The sequence below is a fragment of the Rhyacophila brunnea genome, unplaced genomic scaffold (genome assembly GCF_057557595.1).
Source record: "Rhyacophila brunnea isolate RB1 unplaced genomic scaffold, BYU_Rbru_1.0 scaffold_18, whole genome shotgun sequence".
Taxonomy (NCBI): domain Eukaryota; kingdom Metazoa; phylum Arthropoda; class Insecta; order Trichoptera; family Rhyacophilidae; genus Rhyacophila; species Rhyacophila brunnea.
The window spans coordinates 2,262,408-2,281,247 of NW_028232837.1; the positions used below are offsets into that span (position 1 = coordinate 2,262,408).

Here is an 18,840-nt window from a genome sequence, read left to right on the forward strand (position 1 = left end):
GAAAGTTAAGAAAGAAAATGTTTGTTTTTTGGACTGGCTCTGCTGTCCGCTGACGTTAAGCGCTTTGTGTACCCGCATACTGAGTGTCACGAATTGAAATGGATGAATCTTCAGAAGAGTCGAGACTATCCCGCTCCCCATGACGCTGCAAATTTCTCAAATGCCGCAAAGTTGGCCTCGGTTTTTTACCAGATCTCCATGACCAATTGGGCCCGTGTGAGGACGGACCCTGGCAAACAGCTCCGCTCGTTCGAATTCCATAAGCGGGCAATCCCAGAGGATGTGTTCAACATCTTGGTGGTCATGCCCGCAGGTACAACCCGGCCCATCTACTATCAAGCCAAACTCGTGGAGTCTGGCGGCGAAGTTGCCATGGCCGGTGAGGAACTGGCTAATCCAGTGTGAAGGTTGGAGTCTTGTGGTTTGGTGCCTGCACAATACGTCTGGAAAAAAAACGGTAGAACAATAAACAAAACATAAAATGGACGTATGTTGGATTTATATGACAAATTATATTTCGTTTGGCATGAGTCATTTGCACCCGCGACCCGCAATCCGCGCATCGCCTAGCCACGATCTTTTTAGACAGTGCCTCAACTGAGATACAAAGCGCTGACTAGTTTGGAGGCCCCCTTATGATTTTTTTAAAAACTAGCTGACTTGCTATACCTACTATGCTTTTGATTGACCTATCTTGATTATCTGTATTAATAATATTTACAGGCTATAACTATAAGTACCTAAATATAATAATAAAAAAAACTGAAACGAATTTTTGAATAATAATATTATAAACAAGCCAAACACGTTCACCCAAGAGAAACGCCAGACTGAAGTTTAAATGTTATTGGTCACTGCATTATTTATTGATAACGAACTGAAATTTCTAAGATAGTATTTTATTATAAAATTAAAATGTTTTAAAAAAAATATTGCAATTGATGTGTTGATGTCGTTTAAGTAACTTTGGTGTATTTAATAGATTTAATTATTAATCTTTTGATAAAAATTGTCCAGGATATGCCAATAATAGGATAATACTTAGTTAACAACACTAGCGCAAAATATAATAAGTGTAGCTTTCTCAACATAAAAAACCTAATGATAAGTTTATAACCAAAACATATAGTGAAAAACAAGACGAGAAGATAGAAAACAGCGAACAACTACTACTAAGACTTCAAGAAAAAAAATATTAACGTGATCCACAAGCTGCTGGATCAAAACCGCTGCGGAAGAGAGAAGAGTTCCAGTCTCGTCGTCGAGTGATACCGACTCCGGCGCGAGGAGAGTCCGTGGCAGGGTTGCGCCACATGTTGCAGAATTAGGGGGTCCCTGGTGGCATGGGCGCCCGCAAGCCGGACGGGCCGCCCACCGCACTGACCGCGTGCTCCGGGAGCGGGGGCGGAGGCGGCGGTATGGGCGGAAGGCTGTCACTTCGCCGCCTGCTGCTGCACTCGCCGCTGCTCGGCAGGCGACTCAGATCGGCTGCACATCGAGGTTTGTACATTCATTCTTTTGTCTACTTTGATACCTATAATATGATAACCATTGATGTACCTACTACTGGATGAACCATACATATGCTTCTTAAAATGACCCCGATTTTCAGCCACTCGGCCAAGTGGCGAAACTTACTGTTTTAATATCAGCGGAATTTACTCAATATACGCTCAACTATTTCTTCTTCTTATTGTGCCATCCCCTAGCGGAGGTCGGCCACCATCAAGGCGATCTTATCTTTGTCGTCTGCTACTCGTATCAATCACGGAGGTTCTTAAGCCACGAGATGCGGCACCGTCCTCTGCTACGCTTCCCATTGATCTTTCCTTGAATGACGAGTTGGGTAATGCTGTATTTTTGTCCTCTCATAATGTGGCCGAGGTATTGTAGTTTCCTGGTTTTGATACTACGTAGAACTTCTCGGTCCTTCCCCATTCGATTGAGAACTTCAACATTTGTCACCCGGTCAGTCCAAGGAATTTTGAGGATGCGTCTATACAGCCACATCTCGAAAGCTTCAAGTCTCCATGACATCTCTTGGTTTAGCGTCCATACTCGCTCATACTACTCATAACTCATAATACATGCTCAACTATTATTGTCTCGTAAACCGGTTGGCAATATTCATGAGCAAGCCCTATCTAGCTCTTATCAATGATGATAACTACTAACTTAGAGATCGGATGCGTCGTTGTTTGTTCTCCCAAGGTGCAGAACTAACCTGCCATTGGTGATGCCAATTGGGAGGGAGGTAACATTTTTCAACCAAATCGCTTCGGTCAAGGCCTGAACAAAAACGATGCATGAGTGCGAGTGAGAAAGTATTCGGCACCCTTACAATCTCTGCGACACGCGCTAGAGTAAGATAAAAGGTCTACTAGCTACAAGCTAGTTTCCAAAAGTATCGCCATCAAATCGGGGCGAAACGCTTCACATAGCGTCGATAACTTGCGAGCTCGTGTTGCTAAAATTGATATTTTTTGTGTTAAACATGTCAGTGGTAAATATTTTTGGTTAATTAAGTAGAAAAGATGGTTCTGTGTGTTGTCTTAAAATGTGGTAGCCGTACTGATAAGCAAGAAGATGGTATTACGTTTCATAAGTAAGTTGATACATGTTCGTGATAATTTATTTGTATTTTATTATATATTTTAATATCAGTGACCTAGTGTTTCTTTAAAATAACTTAAATCATGGATATCTTTATCTAATGGTTGCATTTTGACCGCTTAAAAATACTATATAACGTAAAAAAATAGAAAATTATATTTTAATTCTGAGCGTCTAGTGCGAGCACTTTGGGCGAGCAGTAGCGAAATGGTCTATGGTCTCGAACGTTTGTAGACGAATGCGTTCGCTTGCTCACAAACCAACGCAAGGCACGCGGCTTCATTTAGCAATGCAACGGGTGGCGTCTAGATGTATCTATAGTCTAAGGCTTCGGTTATTTATATATTCCTACATGAGGATGAGTACATATTATGTAGGTGGACGTTGTTTTATAAATTCTTAAAATAGGGACTATTAGCACATTCGGCGTACTTACATGTTGGTACCTACTGTATAATTGAGTTGCCTAGAGTTATAACTCACATATTCCAAAAATCGTATTTTGAGATAATCGCAAGACACCACCAGAGCACTGTTTTTTTAATTAGAAGAAAAGTATTGAACACCCTTGAAGATTAATAAGTGAGAGAGTCGATTTACATTTTTTTAAATACCTATACTCCCAAGGCTGCAGACACACAGCATACTATGAGAAATAGAGCTCCCTGATTGGTTAGGTAGGCCTTGATGACAGAAATCACGTTATTCATTGAAAAATGTTAGTGATGACACCAACAGTCAACTCTGTCTACGATTTTCACATGGTTTAAGACGATAAATATATAATAGATAAAGACGAAACGGCAAATTATTTTCAACTATAGGCGCGACAAAATTTTGGACTCGCTGGCATTCGGAGAGCGAACGTCGAGGTGTTAATACGTCAATTTGTTTCGTGATGGCGACGGGGGTATTAATTCTTAAATCGTGTAAAGATGACTAAAAACGTTACCCATTTACATGAAAAAGAAAACATGTCAATGAATATATTATTATTGTTACTAATAGAACAGAATAATACTAACAGAACATTAAATGGACGCATGTTGGATTTATATGACAAATTATATTTCATATATAATTTTTGAAAAACACTTTCTGAGAGAGTATATTATAACCAATAGAAAAAATCTTTTTTGATAAAAAGTAAGTCACCCCGACGGGGAATCGTATGTATCTCCCCTGTATCTCCCGAGTTTACGCCTACCGGGCACGATGAGTAGCTAATCAACAGTTGACAGTGAATTAGTTTTATCATTTATTATTTATCTTCGTCCGCTTTTTATGTAGCTTCCTATAATCAGCGCTCGAAATGGACTGGAACGCACCAGAGTACAGCTCCGGTTCGTAAAATCCTCGAGACTACCGCTCCGCCTCGTGGACAAATTAAAAATGGCGGTCCGGTTCGGAAATTATTATGGCAATCATCGCCCCACATCCTGAAGCGGGCTCCCAGGCTAAGATGTTTGGCGGGCCCCTACCTATCGCTAAGGGTAAAGGCAGTGTGATGTACTGCAGTAGCGTTTTCCAAATGGTGTACGTGGTAAAATAAAGGTGTATTTTTAGCCATTTTCTGTATTTTTAATATGTACATCCATTAAAATTCGGTTAAAGATTGCATCGTACAACCAAATATTTTTAATTATTAATGTCAATCAATGTAGTAAAATAGCCTGCAGGCGACTTTTTTTAGTATTAGAGCAAATTTGTGATCTATGTTTATCTCACTTATCTGGTCGAGTCGTCACGCCGGGCCCCAGGCTAGAGCCCTGTCAGCCCCCCCCCTTGTGGGGGCCATGATGACAATAATTACATTTTTAATCAAATTTAATAAGAAACTTGACAAGTCGTATACACAAATTTCTATAAACAATAATAAGATTTTGTGTTGTTTTATAATAAAAATTTTATGCGATCTTAATATGACATAAATTCTTATAAATGAGAGTGTTGTACGATTCCATAGGATTTGTTTTTAGTATTCCTGTTGGTCTATTATATACACAATGCGGCTATCGACGGTAGTTTATCATATTTAGGTATTGAGGAGGTTAATTGTTACAATAAGTTAACTGTCTAAACTGCCAAAAAGTGCTATGTTTTTACTTGGCTGTTAACGTTTAGAGCGAGATAGACAGTTTTGACAGTTTATACGGCTATTGGAACAATTATAATACCTCAATACATAAATATAATAAACTACCGCTGATAGCCGCCTTATGTATCAATAGACCCACTGGATTTGCTTTCCTACATCTTCAATGTCTGTGGATATTGTATGATATTACCAATTTAACTAATTAAACGATCGAACATAATACCATTTTTACGGCATATTTCGTAAAAAAAATCGCCTGCGGTGCTGAAAAACGTTGCCTGCTCAAATCTTTAGTAGTAGTGCGTAGCAAATGTCTTAAAACTGTTATTGCATTTTATCCGTCTCAGGCAGCGGTGCAAAACCTATTTGAAAGAAGGGCCAATTTATCCATTTTCTAATTTTTCACGGGCCGCAGTGGGTAAAAGTGTTGAAAAATAATGATATATTATACTAAACTATCAGCTACACTAATCACTATCCACTCTGCATTACGTGCACACGTATTTGCACGATAGAACTTAATTTATAGGAAATTAGAATTTTGTCGTATTCATGGAAAAATTTGGTGATGAAGTACTTGTTATTTTGGGCCGCATGCAGCTCACGGGCCGTATTTTGTGCATCACTAGTATAATTAGGTAGATATTTTTCAAAAAACTAATATTTTACAGTTTATATTGAAGAAATTTATCGAGCGCTCCGGTTCATAAACTTTTTTTCCATTTCGAGCGCTGCCTATAATATTTATTTTAATTAATTATAAATGAGGTAGGTATTAAGCACGTATGTTATTTACCTTTTGACAACACTAGACTACTCTATGACGGAGGTCGTTAACGTTTTTCCCGAGTAGGTACCTTAGTACATTTTTTCAATATTAATGAACAAATAAGTGCTGCGGAATTTGACCAGCACACTGACCATACCCAACGAACATATGGAAGGTCGCCCCACGGACTTACCTTTGATAGCATTATTTAATGGAGGATTAATAATACATACCTACACTTTTTTTTTTTGTTTTGATCATCTCGTAAACAATCGAGTATCGTCAAATCTTTGTGAATATCTTAACTATGCCTTCTTGACATTGTCTAGATTTTTAAGTGTTAATAACCTGTGAATTCTTTGACAGATGGATTTTAAGAATGGCGCAACGTTATGTGGGAATGTGCTAGCTGGGCATAACCCCTGTTTCAGACGGGACACCGGTGTCGCGCTCGTATATAATAAGGATGCCTTTGTATTCGAATAAAGGGGCCTTTGCATCATGTTTATGAACGCCCAGAGCTAATGAGTCAACGCATAATTTCACGATATAAATTAGAACATAAAACTGGCTGCGATTATAAAAATATGTGTATCGGCGGCTTGAGAATGTAGTGGCCGACGGAAAAGTGTACCTGACACGCTTTGACGCATTAGCTCGGGGCGTTCATAAACATAATACAAAGGCCCTTTTATTCGAATACAAAGACCTCCTTATTATATACGAGCGCGACACCGGTGTCCCGTCTGAAACCGGCCTTACACGGAATTATCACAAAATAATCCAGTTTATAGTAAATTAGATAAGAATTTCCGATGTGGGTCAATGTTGCTAAACAGATTGATTAGTAAATTATTACTATCGTCGATAGATTTATCATAGAGCTAAAGGGGCTATAGCGCAGGGCCCCAAATTCGTTGGGGGCCTGGAGTCCGAAAAATGAATTTAAAAATCCGCGAAATTAACTACTGTGACGTAAGAAAAGGTAAGGTGTGTAAGGTGGGTAGGATTTATGGATAGGAAGGGAATTGGAGGGGAAATATATAGGCAGGTGCGCCTGGGTACGGGGAGCGTGGAGATGGGATATGAAATGGGACGGGAAAGGAGTGCGGTAAGAACATGAGACTAGGGGAAGCAGGGTCGTGGGTAGATTGACATTACCTCTAAAACCTCAGTTACCTGTCCGGTTGCGTTACTCATTCGTTATTCCTGTAATAAAAATACATATAAATCCAATGATGAATATCTCGGTTTGAGCGCCACTCTATGAAATGCATAGAGACAATGATAAAGGTAATTTAAATAAAACGCGGGTAAAGAATTTTAACAGAAGTATAATTAAGGTATAAAAATTACTAGCGGGCGAGAGTGTATAAAGGCGTAAAATAAGTTAATCAATTACGAGCGCCTAGCGTAGTATAATTTTAACAATTTAGAACACAAATAAAAGGCTAATTCGGTGGAACGTAATGAAATTACAATAAAAACCACCATACAAATATGATCTCAGCTCTTCGCCGCCCTCGATTCCTTCCAGGGCGGAATCGAGGAGTGCGTCTTCAAATGTTTCGAGACCATGGGCTTCCTTCGATCTCCTGGCCTGAGAGGGACGTTCTTCGGTTGGCCACAATAATCGTCTCGAAACGTCAGGAACGGAGAGCCATGTGCTCCGGTCCGAGGCTCGGAATTTAAGAGCGGTCTTCGGAGAGGTCTTCTTCGCACGAATGTCCAGAACTGAGAGACTGAATTTCGCTTCGCCTTCATGTTAAAAACCCGCCTCGCTTTTTTTAGCGCCGGAAATAGTTTAACGAACTGTGTACAAACTATCCGGCGTGCGCAGGCTTACTCAGGTCGTCTTTTGCGTTGTGTTGCCATCATAAATAAAGTGTGTCATGTAAATAAGATGACACTACTTATAGCAAAAAATGCGGCACTGGCTGAAATATAGGTAGGACTAATTTTGTATTGTATAAATCTAGGGGCATCAGGTTATATGAAAGTATGGTGAAAAGGTATGGTGAGGCAGGCTGGTACTCAATTTTCAGCAAAATTTCCACTTTAACATTAAATTATATGGGTACGTTATAATGACCAAAGTAAATCCTCCGTGATGCCCTGCATTTTTTTAACGCGTCTCTATTTCTCAAGTTGTCGGCTATTGTTGGCCTGCTTCATTCAGTTGTATGAGAAAGCCGATTCCTTACCCCTCTTTTTATTTAATACCTCTATGGTATAAATATATCATACATCGCCCGTTTTAATATATCCCTCAATCACATTTAAATATAATGCGCATGCTGTTAAACTTGTCTATTTGGTTGAAATTAAAAAAAATGAGTGAATAAATCAATGCAAGGACCACTAATGCATTAACTGATTTAAAAAGACGAAGTGAAGGCATTCATAAAATATTTGAGCTTTGGAAATCAAAATTACAAAAAAATAAGTTCGCCATGTTTCCACTTTGAAATGATTTGTGCGCCAGATACATTAAAGCAAACAAAAATCTATTTGCTGAGTTCTTGGTTAGTTTGCTAAGGCACTCTTCACGTTATTTTATTAATAGTGAAAAAAAAGTCACTGCTTTATTTCAAGGCTGCATTGCAATTTGATGTGAGACCTATATGATGATTGATATACTTAAATGATAATGTGACGATATTTAAAAAGGTGTCTGTATTATTTTATCAAATAAAGGGGGGGGGGAGGCGCCAAAATTAGATTTTTTTTTAAAGAGGCGTAGTAACATAAAGTTTGGAAACCACTGCTCTATACATTTTCTGACGATTTAGTATCTCTGCTCTAAGTATATATTGCTTGCGAAACCTTCAATTATTAGTCCTTTAGTTTTTGGCAAGAGCTCCAGTTTTTTTCACCGTTTTCTTTTCCACTATTTAATCAGCAACAGCAGAGCATTGAAACTAAAATACCGTATTCCATTTAATTGGTTTTTTTTGTTGTCATTAGTCTGTTTTATATATATAAAAAAAATACAAGTTTGGTACATCGCTTCCTGAAACATAACAAAAGGAGTCCCCATTAAACGTTGCACCGTTATACTTCCTCTTAGATAGAGGTCAGGGAACTCCTTATTTGTATTATCAAAAAATATATTTTTCTATTATCCCAAAATATATTATTTGTTAACAACGATATGACCATGACCCTTTACACACACGCACGTTCTTGCTCGATGGTTTTACGCTCATTCCAACATGTTTCAACGTGTGTACCACACGACAGATAATAAATAGAATACCGATAGGCTATATTCAATACGCCGCATGTTGATGCCGCGTTTTGAATGTGTGAGTGTCCTACGAAAAATGAAGCACGCATTATGCACGGTGCAATCTTGTGTGTAATACACCAACATTAAATGAACGTAAATGCATAAACCGAGAGCAGTTTTCAGTATTCGACGTAAAACGTATTCTTGACACGTGTGTAAGTTTAACCCGGATTCTTCCTTACTCGAGTCGGTTACCTGCTATCGCCTTACCCGTTATGTATTTCAGTTCCCATTATTTGTGAGTTCCATGGTGTGTACCATCTGGCTCGATGGTTTTTTGTTCGACATCGAACAAATTGCGCTATCCGAAAAAGATTGAAGGTCCGTAATTCTTGCTCGATGCAGTTTGAGTGAGGGAGTGAGGATGCACCGGCAAGGCTCGTGTGGCCTCGCTCTCACTCGTGGTCGAAGTCGTGGCGGTGCGACGGTGGCCTCACGGCGTCTTGTATCGAGTTGCTCGACTGTATGGACTCAACGACGAGCATGCTTCTAAGTCAACATGCTCGATCGAGCAACAACGTGCGTGGGTACTAGGCTTTAGAGTTTTTTTTGTTAAATTTGACAGTATTCGAGAATACAGTCATAAATGTGAAAAAAATGTACGTATTGTATTTTACAATATAATATAGTAGCAGGATTTGTGAAATGTGAATACTTACGGGACATTTTCAGCGGAAACATTTGTTGTATTTTGCATTTTTCCAATTCATTCAATATTTTATAATACAAAATGGATTCTTTTTTATCATTACATGTTTTCATCTTACCACATAGTCCAGTTAATGAGTGGTCAAAAGATGGGTGTAGAGTGCATAGAATATGTCACAATTTTCGACTTCAGGACTTTGTTAGGAGTAGTTAGTAGGTAAACATACTAAAAGTCCTCGCCCCTGGGAGGTGAGCTAAAGGCGGGAGGGGGTCGAAAGTTCCCATTTTTTGGTTTTCGCTTATATCTCGGAAATGGTGCATGTAGAAAAAAATGTTTCAAATAAAAATGAAAGCTAATTAAATTTCCTATAAAATTGTTTCTATACATGTTTGTCGAATTCCCAACGGTTTCCGAGATACACGTTATTGAAAATCGATAAATTTCAACGATAATTGGCAGCCAACGAGCAAATGTGCAAATTGGCTACATATTCATTGACTGGACTTCAGTGATTATACAATATTATTTTTGCTGCAATTGTGGAACCAGGGAATACGAAGCATATGGCGCCAACACCACATCTCGAAGCAATTGCCTTCCACTCCCTTGCCTTCAGGGTCCATGAATCGACTCCATATAGAAAAATGGAGAACACTAATGTTTTGCAGAAGCATAATTTTGTGGCAATTGAAATTCCCCGATCCTTCCATATGGTGGTAAGACGACGTGTCATCGCATTTTTCGTAATCTGTGTGCGTCTTCTTATCTCCGCTTCACATCAGCCTTTTCCGCTGATGGTCGATCCTAGATCGATGCAGTAGTTATTTATTAATTAATAATATCAAACGTAAAATTTAAATACGCAGCAATTAAACTCATCAGATTTGGATACTCGCTTTTTTATTTTATTTATGTAGTTAGTGCACATGTTTAAGTTTCTATATTGGGAAGTTTTTGATTATGTTCACTGGATTAAGTATAACTTATTATGAACATAAACAAGGCAAAGCTGCATCTTCTCGTTTTACATAATATTAGTAAACACTTCAACACTTACTTGCGGTATATTGGAGTTTACCTTCGTTTAAATTGTTTCGAAACTGAATATCCTGTTCATTCTATGAAGTTTGAGTTAGTTGGTAATGTTCTGAATGTTCTGATTATTTTGCGGTACCGAACGGTAACTATATAATTTAAACTATATAGAAAGAGTCGCAAGTATACACGGTTTCTATCATAACATTTGAACGAATTTACCGAACGAATGAAACATGATTACGTAGGTAAACCAAAAGTTGTAACTGATTGATATTATTACTGTATTATCGCTATTTGCAAATTCGCTTGTAGTAGGTATTTAATGATTTTCCAGCTGTGTGATCACTGATCAGTTCTAATTTATTCAAGTTTATTTTTCTAATTGGTAGTAGGTATTAATTTTCCATATGATAAGTAATGCCGAAGTGTTATTGGATTTTATGCTTGATTGCTGTCCAGTAAATTGGTGAATAAATCTCATAATAACTGTGGAATTCTCTTCACTCATAGCTAACCTAATATTAGATCATATTATGTCATTTTTTCTTAACTTTCAGTCCATGTTTGGTTTCCATCTCTATAGAAGAGGGTTTTATTCAACGTTTTTAAAATCAACTGTGAATATCACAGAACAGATTAATACTAAATAGAAATGCAAAGCCAATTGTTATAGACCAACATTTTGAAGCCTTAAGACCCATACATGCTTGGAATGCAGGAATGCAAAGCCTCCGGAACGTTATTAAATATCACTAATATTGAATACGCGTTTGTTATGCACACAGACGTGCATACTATTGAAAATAACATATACTCTAACTCTACAGGTGTTAAAATTTATCCACACCCAGAAGGCAACGCATTTAACATTATTTCCGCGTTCCCTGGTCAATATCATTGGCTTAACATCGTATAACAGTGGTGGCGAACCTATGGCACGCGTGCCACTAGCGGCACGTGAGATGATTTTGCATGGCACGCGTTTGAAGAACAAAAAAATACCTATAATAATTTTAAATGACAGATCGCATTGTATAAAAAATTGCAGGCGAATAATCTTCAAGAATGAGCATTACGTTTAATGTAAATATATAATTACATAGGTCGGTCCTGTTATGCGTTACATATAATATTATTGCACTAACCTTATCAGGCGACGGGGCGTGCCGCGCCGCAAACCTTTAATTTTGATCGATTTGCAATGCTTGAGACCAATGCGAGAGAATGCCTTATCTGATCGGAGCAATTCTGGTGTCAATTTGTGCGTAAAGAACCAAACTAATTAACACATTAACAAACAATCTCATTTCTGCCCACAAAAATGACTGCACCAAATGTATGGCATAATTATTGAAAAAGTCAGAGAGCTATTATGTGTGCTACGTTCTGTGAGTGGTATCTAGCTAGAACATTATCATTTTTTATTGGAATTTTTAAATACTATTTTCCCCGTGAAAAACTGCTCGGCACGTCAGACGGTTGAAAAATAATATTTGGGAAATTTTGGCACGCGTACGTAAAAAGGTTCGCCAACCCTGTCGTATAGCATAACCGATAAAAAAACTTTCTTTCGCATAAGTCAGTAGTCGCAGGTTAATTAAAGATCGAAGGTTTATGGATTAGGTACATACAGGTGCACCGATGACCAAGCTGGGTAAATCAACTTCAAAAAGCGATTGTAATTTCTACACAACAATTTTCTACATTCTGTAAATGAAACTGTGTTCGCAAAGGATCCATTAACATATTGATATCTAGCCACTTCAATTATGTTTACTGTCAATTCGTCGTGGAAAGACACTGTTTTATTTACACAAAATAAGTACATAGTTACCTAAGTACAACATAATTGTTTTGTTTTAATTAATATTGGTAATATTTATTTATCTACGTATATTAATGTTTTTTACTGTTTGATGGAAAACAAATCAGGCCATAACATTTTATACACAATAAATCGATGGAGTATAATATTTATTAATCAACATCCGTTATCTTTTGTGCCAATCGAAAGCGATGGTGACATTCATATTGACATAATATATGATTCTTGCAGCTGTATTACAACTAGTTAACTCTATAAAATATTATTTTCATTTTTCTTTTTAATCCGGGACAACTTCTGAATCAATTCTGTAATACACGGTGGTTATCTAAATTGCAAGTTAACACATAACAGCTTCTGCGTCTATAATGTTACTTTGACGTTTGGTTAACCTAAAAAAAGATGTCAAACTGGAATTGTGGATACGCTGCAATGTCGCGATAAGTAATCCTAATCATTGTTGTAATCAATATAAAATCTTGTTTATAATAATATGATGTCAGGCTTGTCTCGTATGTAATATGATAGATATTATATATTGTACAAAGGTGTATCTAAGGCGTATCCATTGTCTTTGCAATTTGTTGAAACGCTTAATCAATGACATTTGACAGCTTGTGGGCATGTAAGGCGACAACTTTAGGCATAAAGCCCATTGACGCAGCGAGTGGGGCGGTCGCGCAAAATTTCTACAAGTGGCGCGTAAATCGACGAAAATACAACGTAATCAAATACGCCAGCGCACACTGGATTTGACGACGCCTTGTGCCCGCGTGCCGCATGAGTCACCGTTTTTCGCTTCTCAGCGATACGATTTAACGAAAATACAACGGAGTCCATTCATTGAACACAGCAAGCAAAATCACGCCCCTTGAAGCGTCGTCGATAAGACGGGCGAGAAGCCATTATTAAGAACAGCGTACGCTTTGTTTAGTTATTGCGTGTCCGATATTTAATTACAAGCCCCGAGAAATAATATAATATTTTTATTGCTTTGTTATGAGAGACGCTGTAATAGTAATTATTTTGTGCTTCTTGGGCCCCTTATTACATAGGTGAAGGGTAATGCGCGGCAAGAGGCGTGTGATTATGGTTATGAATATACGCTTCTTACGCCGACTGCGCCCGCTCGTCCGTCTTGATGGGCTTTATGCCTTACTGTTCCTTGAAGTGCGGCACGGTGATGTTAGTGTCATGATCTGATTATTAATTTTCCAAATCGCCTAACTCAAGTTTGAATTGTTGTACTATATCTCGCTCTATCTAGTTGGTGCATCTGCAGTGACTGCCGTTAGAAACGTGATTTTTGTCAGTTTATGCCTCGGGATAGTTAACTCTTGGAATCCGTCATAACATTTTTAACACTATTACTATTGATTGTGGAGTTAATTGCTATGTTTAAATACAGTTGCAGATGACAATCACATAAGGTTATGGTGGAATTTTATTATTTCCTACATAAGGAGTAAATCTTTATCTCGTCGCGCTCTACTAAAACTCTGGTGCAAAGCATTCACAGACCTTTCTGGCACACTTCCAGCATAACTTTAAAAAGCGTTTCTCGTTCGTTACGCCCCGACACCAGTAGCGAGGGGTGGAGGTAGGCTGTTAAGATTCGATATAAATAGTGCACACAAAATTTTGTCAATCATACTTATTTGTTTTCATTGAACTAAGAATATAATTTGCAGATGGTGCTGGTTAGTTTTTAAACTTCAATTAAACTCTTCCTAAACCAACCCCCAATAGTTTTGATATGCTATGGGCGATCCGACAAAATGTGCACACTTTTTCAGTGATAGATACTTATTTGTCTTCGTTGAATTAAGAATACATGATGTTACTGGTGTTGGTTAGTTTTAAAAAAATCATTAAGCCCTGCCTACCTACCCAAACCATAATCGATAAAAAATATTCTTCTGTAAGTATATAAAATATGTAAAATTATTTATAGTTTTACAAATTACATATACTTAACGAATATTTTTTGACTATTTATCCACTATGGCTTGGATTATGCAGGGTTTAATTGAATTTTAAAAACTAACGAATACTAGGTATCTACACATTAAGTCAATGTCAATGTTTAGTCTTAGTTCAGTGAAAAAAAATACTTTTGACCGACAAAGTTTTGTGTGCACTGTTTATGTCGGATCTTAACAGCCTACCTCCACCCTTCGTCACTGCACGATACACTCCAGCGCATCTATTCTATACACATCTATGCTATCGGCTGCAATCGAGGGTAGTTTTTCATATTTTTGTATGGAAGTATTATATTTTTTACAAGAAGTTAGTTGTAATTGTTACAATAAGTGCTATGTTTTAACAGCACCTCTCGGCTGTGCTAAATTTTAGAGCGAGAGTGACAATTTTGACTGTTTAGACAGCTAACTTATTGTAACAATTATAATACATCAATACAAATATTATGATAAACTACCCTCGATAACCGCCGATGGCGGCCGATAGCAGTCTTGTGTATAGAATAGATGCGCTGAAAGGTTGTGAAGACATCGCGAGCTGTGATGGGTAAAACAAGTTACGCAAATTCCTCGGTGGCGATATAATTCGTAAGCCACAAATTATTATGTTTTCAAAATTCTTGTTGTTGAACAAATAGAATACTAAATAGGTAGTTACTAGATAAACCTGATTGCATTTTGTCAACAGACTATTGTCACAAATAAATATGAGTAATAGTTGACTTTGCCAATCTAGCCACCGGACAGTGTTGCCATATTTTCAAAGTGGAATTATAGTTCAGAGCCTCCAAAATTATAGTATTTCGGCAAAGAATGTAGTACGCGTTGAATGACCTATAATTTTTTGCATTTTCAAAAAATTACACGTAAAGTGTGAGTAAAACGAGACATTTTTTAGACATTTCAAAATTGCTAAGTATTAATTCACGAGAGCTTTTTTTCAGCACTCCCTAATATCTTTGGTCCTATATTTGAATTGTCTAGTTTCAAAAGCGCCTGAAACGATTTTAGGTAGTTCTGAGAAAAATGAGAAAAACGATTTTAGGTAGGTTTGAGAAAAATGAGAAAAACTCATATCTATTTGTGAACTTTATGCAAGTATTTATTTTTTTTAATTCATTACATTCTATTAGTATGAGTATTTTGGCTTTCCATTTTATGGGTACCTATTTGAAAAGCACACCCAACCATTTTAGCAGGTTTTGAAATTTACCCCAATTTTTGATCAATACGTATTGACGGTTTTTGGCGGTTTTACAACGTTTTTCTTAGCTCGTATTCTTATTTGTCCGGTGGTTCTTTGTCCGGTACAAATCTTGGAATCGATTTTTAACTAACTTCCCGACTAGCAAGACATCTGAAACTTTTAGAATATATCAGAACACTATGCCAATGCATTCTTTAAATACTTTTAGCCATCTTTGAGTAGAATTGAAATAATTTTCAGTTAATTCTGTTTTGTATGAAAAGTTATTTCGACACCATTATTGGTTGCTAGGGGTCTGGGATCCTAGCAACTAAATTATTAAAATATATGTGCGTTACTATGAAAATCAATATGACATTCAGTATTATTTCTATCAAGTATAATTTTTTTTGATCGTTTAAGTTAGTCAAGTCAAGTTTATATGATTCAACAGAAAATTTAAAAACGTGGTATATAAAAAGTTCTTTTTATCTTGTAATTATTTAAAATTCAATCTTTGGTCATCATATAGGTAACAAAAATATCCAACTAAATATATATCTAACTAAAAACCGTTTTAGGGGGATTTGAAACTAGGCGCTTCAATTCCATGTATTGCCAACTTTTTTCCATAAATTAAGAATTATGGTATTTTCGGACTTTTATATCGTACATACTAAATATAGTACGCGGGCCAAAATTATAGTTAACATACTATAATTATAGTACGGTTGGCATCACTGCCACCGGAGGTCATCCGCAGATTTCAATGGCAAAAACGCTTCTTATTTTGGACCATGTCTAATTCAAAGACAAATTTTACAGTCGAAAAGCGGCGGGTCCTGCTAGACTGATCCCGTTTCGATCACAACTGCCGCCAGAGGTCACTGCACGGATCGTGGACTGCGATTTAAATTGCAGGCAGGATTTAGTTATTGTTACTATTGTGAAATTATATCCACTACCCGATTACCGGCCGGTCCCTCTTGGCCGGCCATGCGAGTGAACAGCCGCATGGATTGCTCGGATCACGGTTAGAAGCAATTGCAATACGTCGCATGACTCCAATGGCTTATCTTCAATACATGAAATATTGCACGTCATGTAAATTGAACATTGCACATGAAAAACGAGTACTTATATTGTTTTCTTATTGTTTGGAATTTCATGAATCATGAGTTCCAAAGCATCGCTGGTAAAGGGTTTTTTTAAGGCTATACCTCAGCTGAGGCATGGTCTAAAACAGCGATACTCAACCTGCGGCCCTTTCAGCTTCTATGTGCGGCCCGAAACACATTTATTATCAGGAATTTCGTATATCTTGAGATTCGTATCGACTTTTTCGACACCCGAAGAGGATTGTCATTATGGTCCACATCAGATCTGGTATAAGAGTGTTGCTATTGCACACGATTAATTTAAAAAACACGCATAATTTTTAAAATCTCAAAAATGTTTTGTAAAAAAGGGGGTTTCATGATTTTTTTCGTCACACCAGTACAAATATACCTATTTGGCCCGAAGAAAAAAAAGGTTGAGTATTATTGGTCTAAAATGGTAAAAGATCGTGACTAGGCGATGCGCGGATTATGCAAATGACGCGAGCCGAACGAAATATAATTTGTCATGAAAATTCAACATGCGTCAATTTAATGTTATGTTTATTGTTGTATTCGTAATAATAATAGTATATTCATTGACATATTTTCTTTTTCAAGTACATGCGGAACGTTTTTTATTCATCTTTACACAATTTAAGAATATATTCTTCCGACGTCATCACAAAACAAATTGACGTGCAAACAGGTCGACTATCGCTCTCCGAATGGCAACGCGGCCGAAATTTCGTTCCACATACAGTTGAAAATTATTTGCCGTGTCACTTATGTACGCTCTTAAGCCTGACAGAACTAGTAATTGTAAAATTTAACTTTTAATCATCTTTTTGTTTAATAGATCAATACGTCATGATATTAACAGTATTCGCTGCTGTTCTTGACGAAGCGAATTTTGGGCCACTTTTTCAAAACAAAAATAACACGTACAATGTTGGTTTCCACGGCGTTAGTTGTTGCTGAGTTATCAGCATAAACTTGGAGGCCAATTGACTGGTCCATTTCTATAAGCCGCCATCCTGTTGAAACCACATGTCGTCCAGATTAATGTCATCCATATTTAAAAAAAAAAAGTAATTGATCATAGTCAGGTAATGATATTCATTGATCGTAACGCGCGCTTCGGACTTATTTTTGAAGAAATAATGTTTGATGATGCCACCAGCGTGTAAACCACACCAAACGGTGCATTTTTGTATGTTATAAAGTATAAAGTCTGTAGAGTCTCTACTGAATTTACAAGGCTGCTTTCGGTCCGCTATGGCAGCTAAATAGGGTAGGAAAGTATCGAATTGTTAAAACTTATTGTAACATACCTTTTGCGATAAAAAGTCTATATACCTATTATATAAGACGTTGTGCGAATTGATTTTCAAAGTAAATTTGGACAACTTGGTAGCGTTACTCGATCCTATTTATTATGATTTTCCAGACTATGTTGATCATAAATTTCAAAAAGTGAGCAGAGTATTAAAGTTCGGTTCGACAGTTAGCCCTTTTCGTAAGTTATATCAAACAAAAAAAATACATCTGTTATTTGCATTTCCATGTCCTCTTGAACCTTCAACCTATAATTAGCTTTTCCAGTGTATTGGATATCCAGTGTAGGCAAAATAAATAGCGTCGACCGTTTATGGACTTGAGTCCTTTTGAATACGTATGCATGGTCCACGTTTTGTCGACGTGTTATCATCAATCGTAATCAATTCATTGCTGGATGAAGGGCTCTCCAAGCTGTTTCCGTTCGTTTTCGTCCTGTATTGCTGTAAGAAATATGTACCTCTATGTATAGCAAAATATGTATGCGCATTCGTGGCTAGTTTACAAATATATTAAAAAATAGTGTTAGCGCAATATTCCATGCAATGGGCAAGATACTGCAAACGTGAAAGGTCTTGGGAGTTTTCCTGCCAGAGGAAATTGCTTGCGGAAAATAAGGGTGTGGTAGAGGGCTTGGAGACGTTCAGTGCGGTCATCGCTCCGACAAGGTTCACTGCCTCATTTTTTGATCCGTATCGTTTACCTTTTTAATGTGTGCCTTTTTGTTTACTGATGTATTTAGTGTGTGGACAGAATGCTTCACAAATAAATTATTTTTCTTTTTTTGATGGCGTCTTCTAATCGAATGTTGGCGATCACATCACTGTGTATCTCTCTATCCTGGGCTGGTCGTATCAGATCGCCAATAACTTGTACAGTAGAATCTCGATATAGCGGACAAAATATCCGGTCACTTTCGAAAATGCGTCCCTTGGGAATTGCTCCCATGT

The 18,840-nt window shown here is 37.3% G+C and overlaps 1 protein-coding gene across 1 annotated transcript in view; it reads left to right on the top strand.

Moving 5' to 3' along the window:
• Positions 1–1,066: 1,066 nt before the first annotated feature.
• LOC147073106 (E3 ubiquitin-protein ligase RNF19B-like) overlaps positions 1,067–18,840 on the top strand; it is a 129,228-nt gene continuing 111,454 nt past the window's right edge. Inside the window, exon 1 of the mRNA XM_085945324.1 lies at positions 1,067–1,500. Within this exon, the coding sequence (XP_085801450.1) occupies positions 1,344–1,500 (157 nt within the window). The 5' untranslated portion in view covers positions 1,067–1,343. The remainder of the gene's footprint in view (positions 1,501–18,840) is intronic.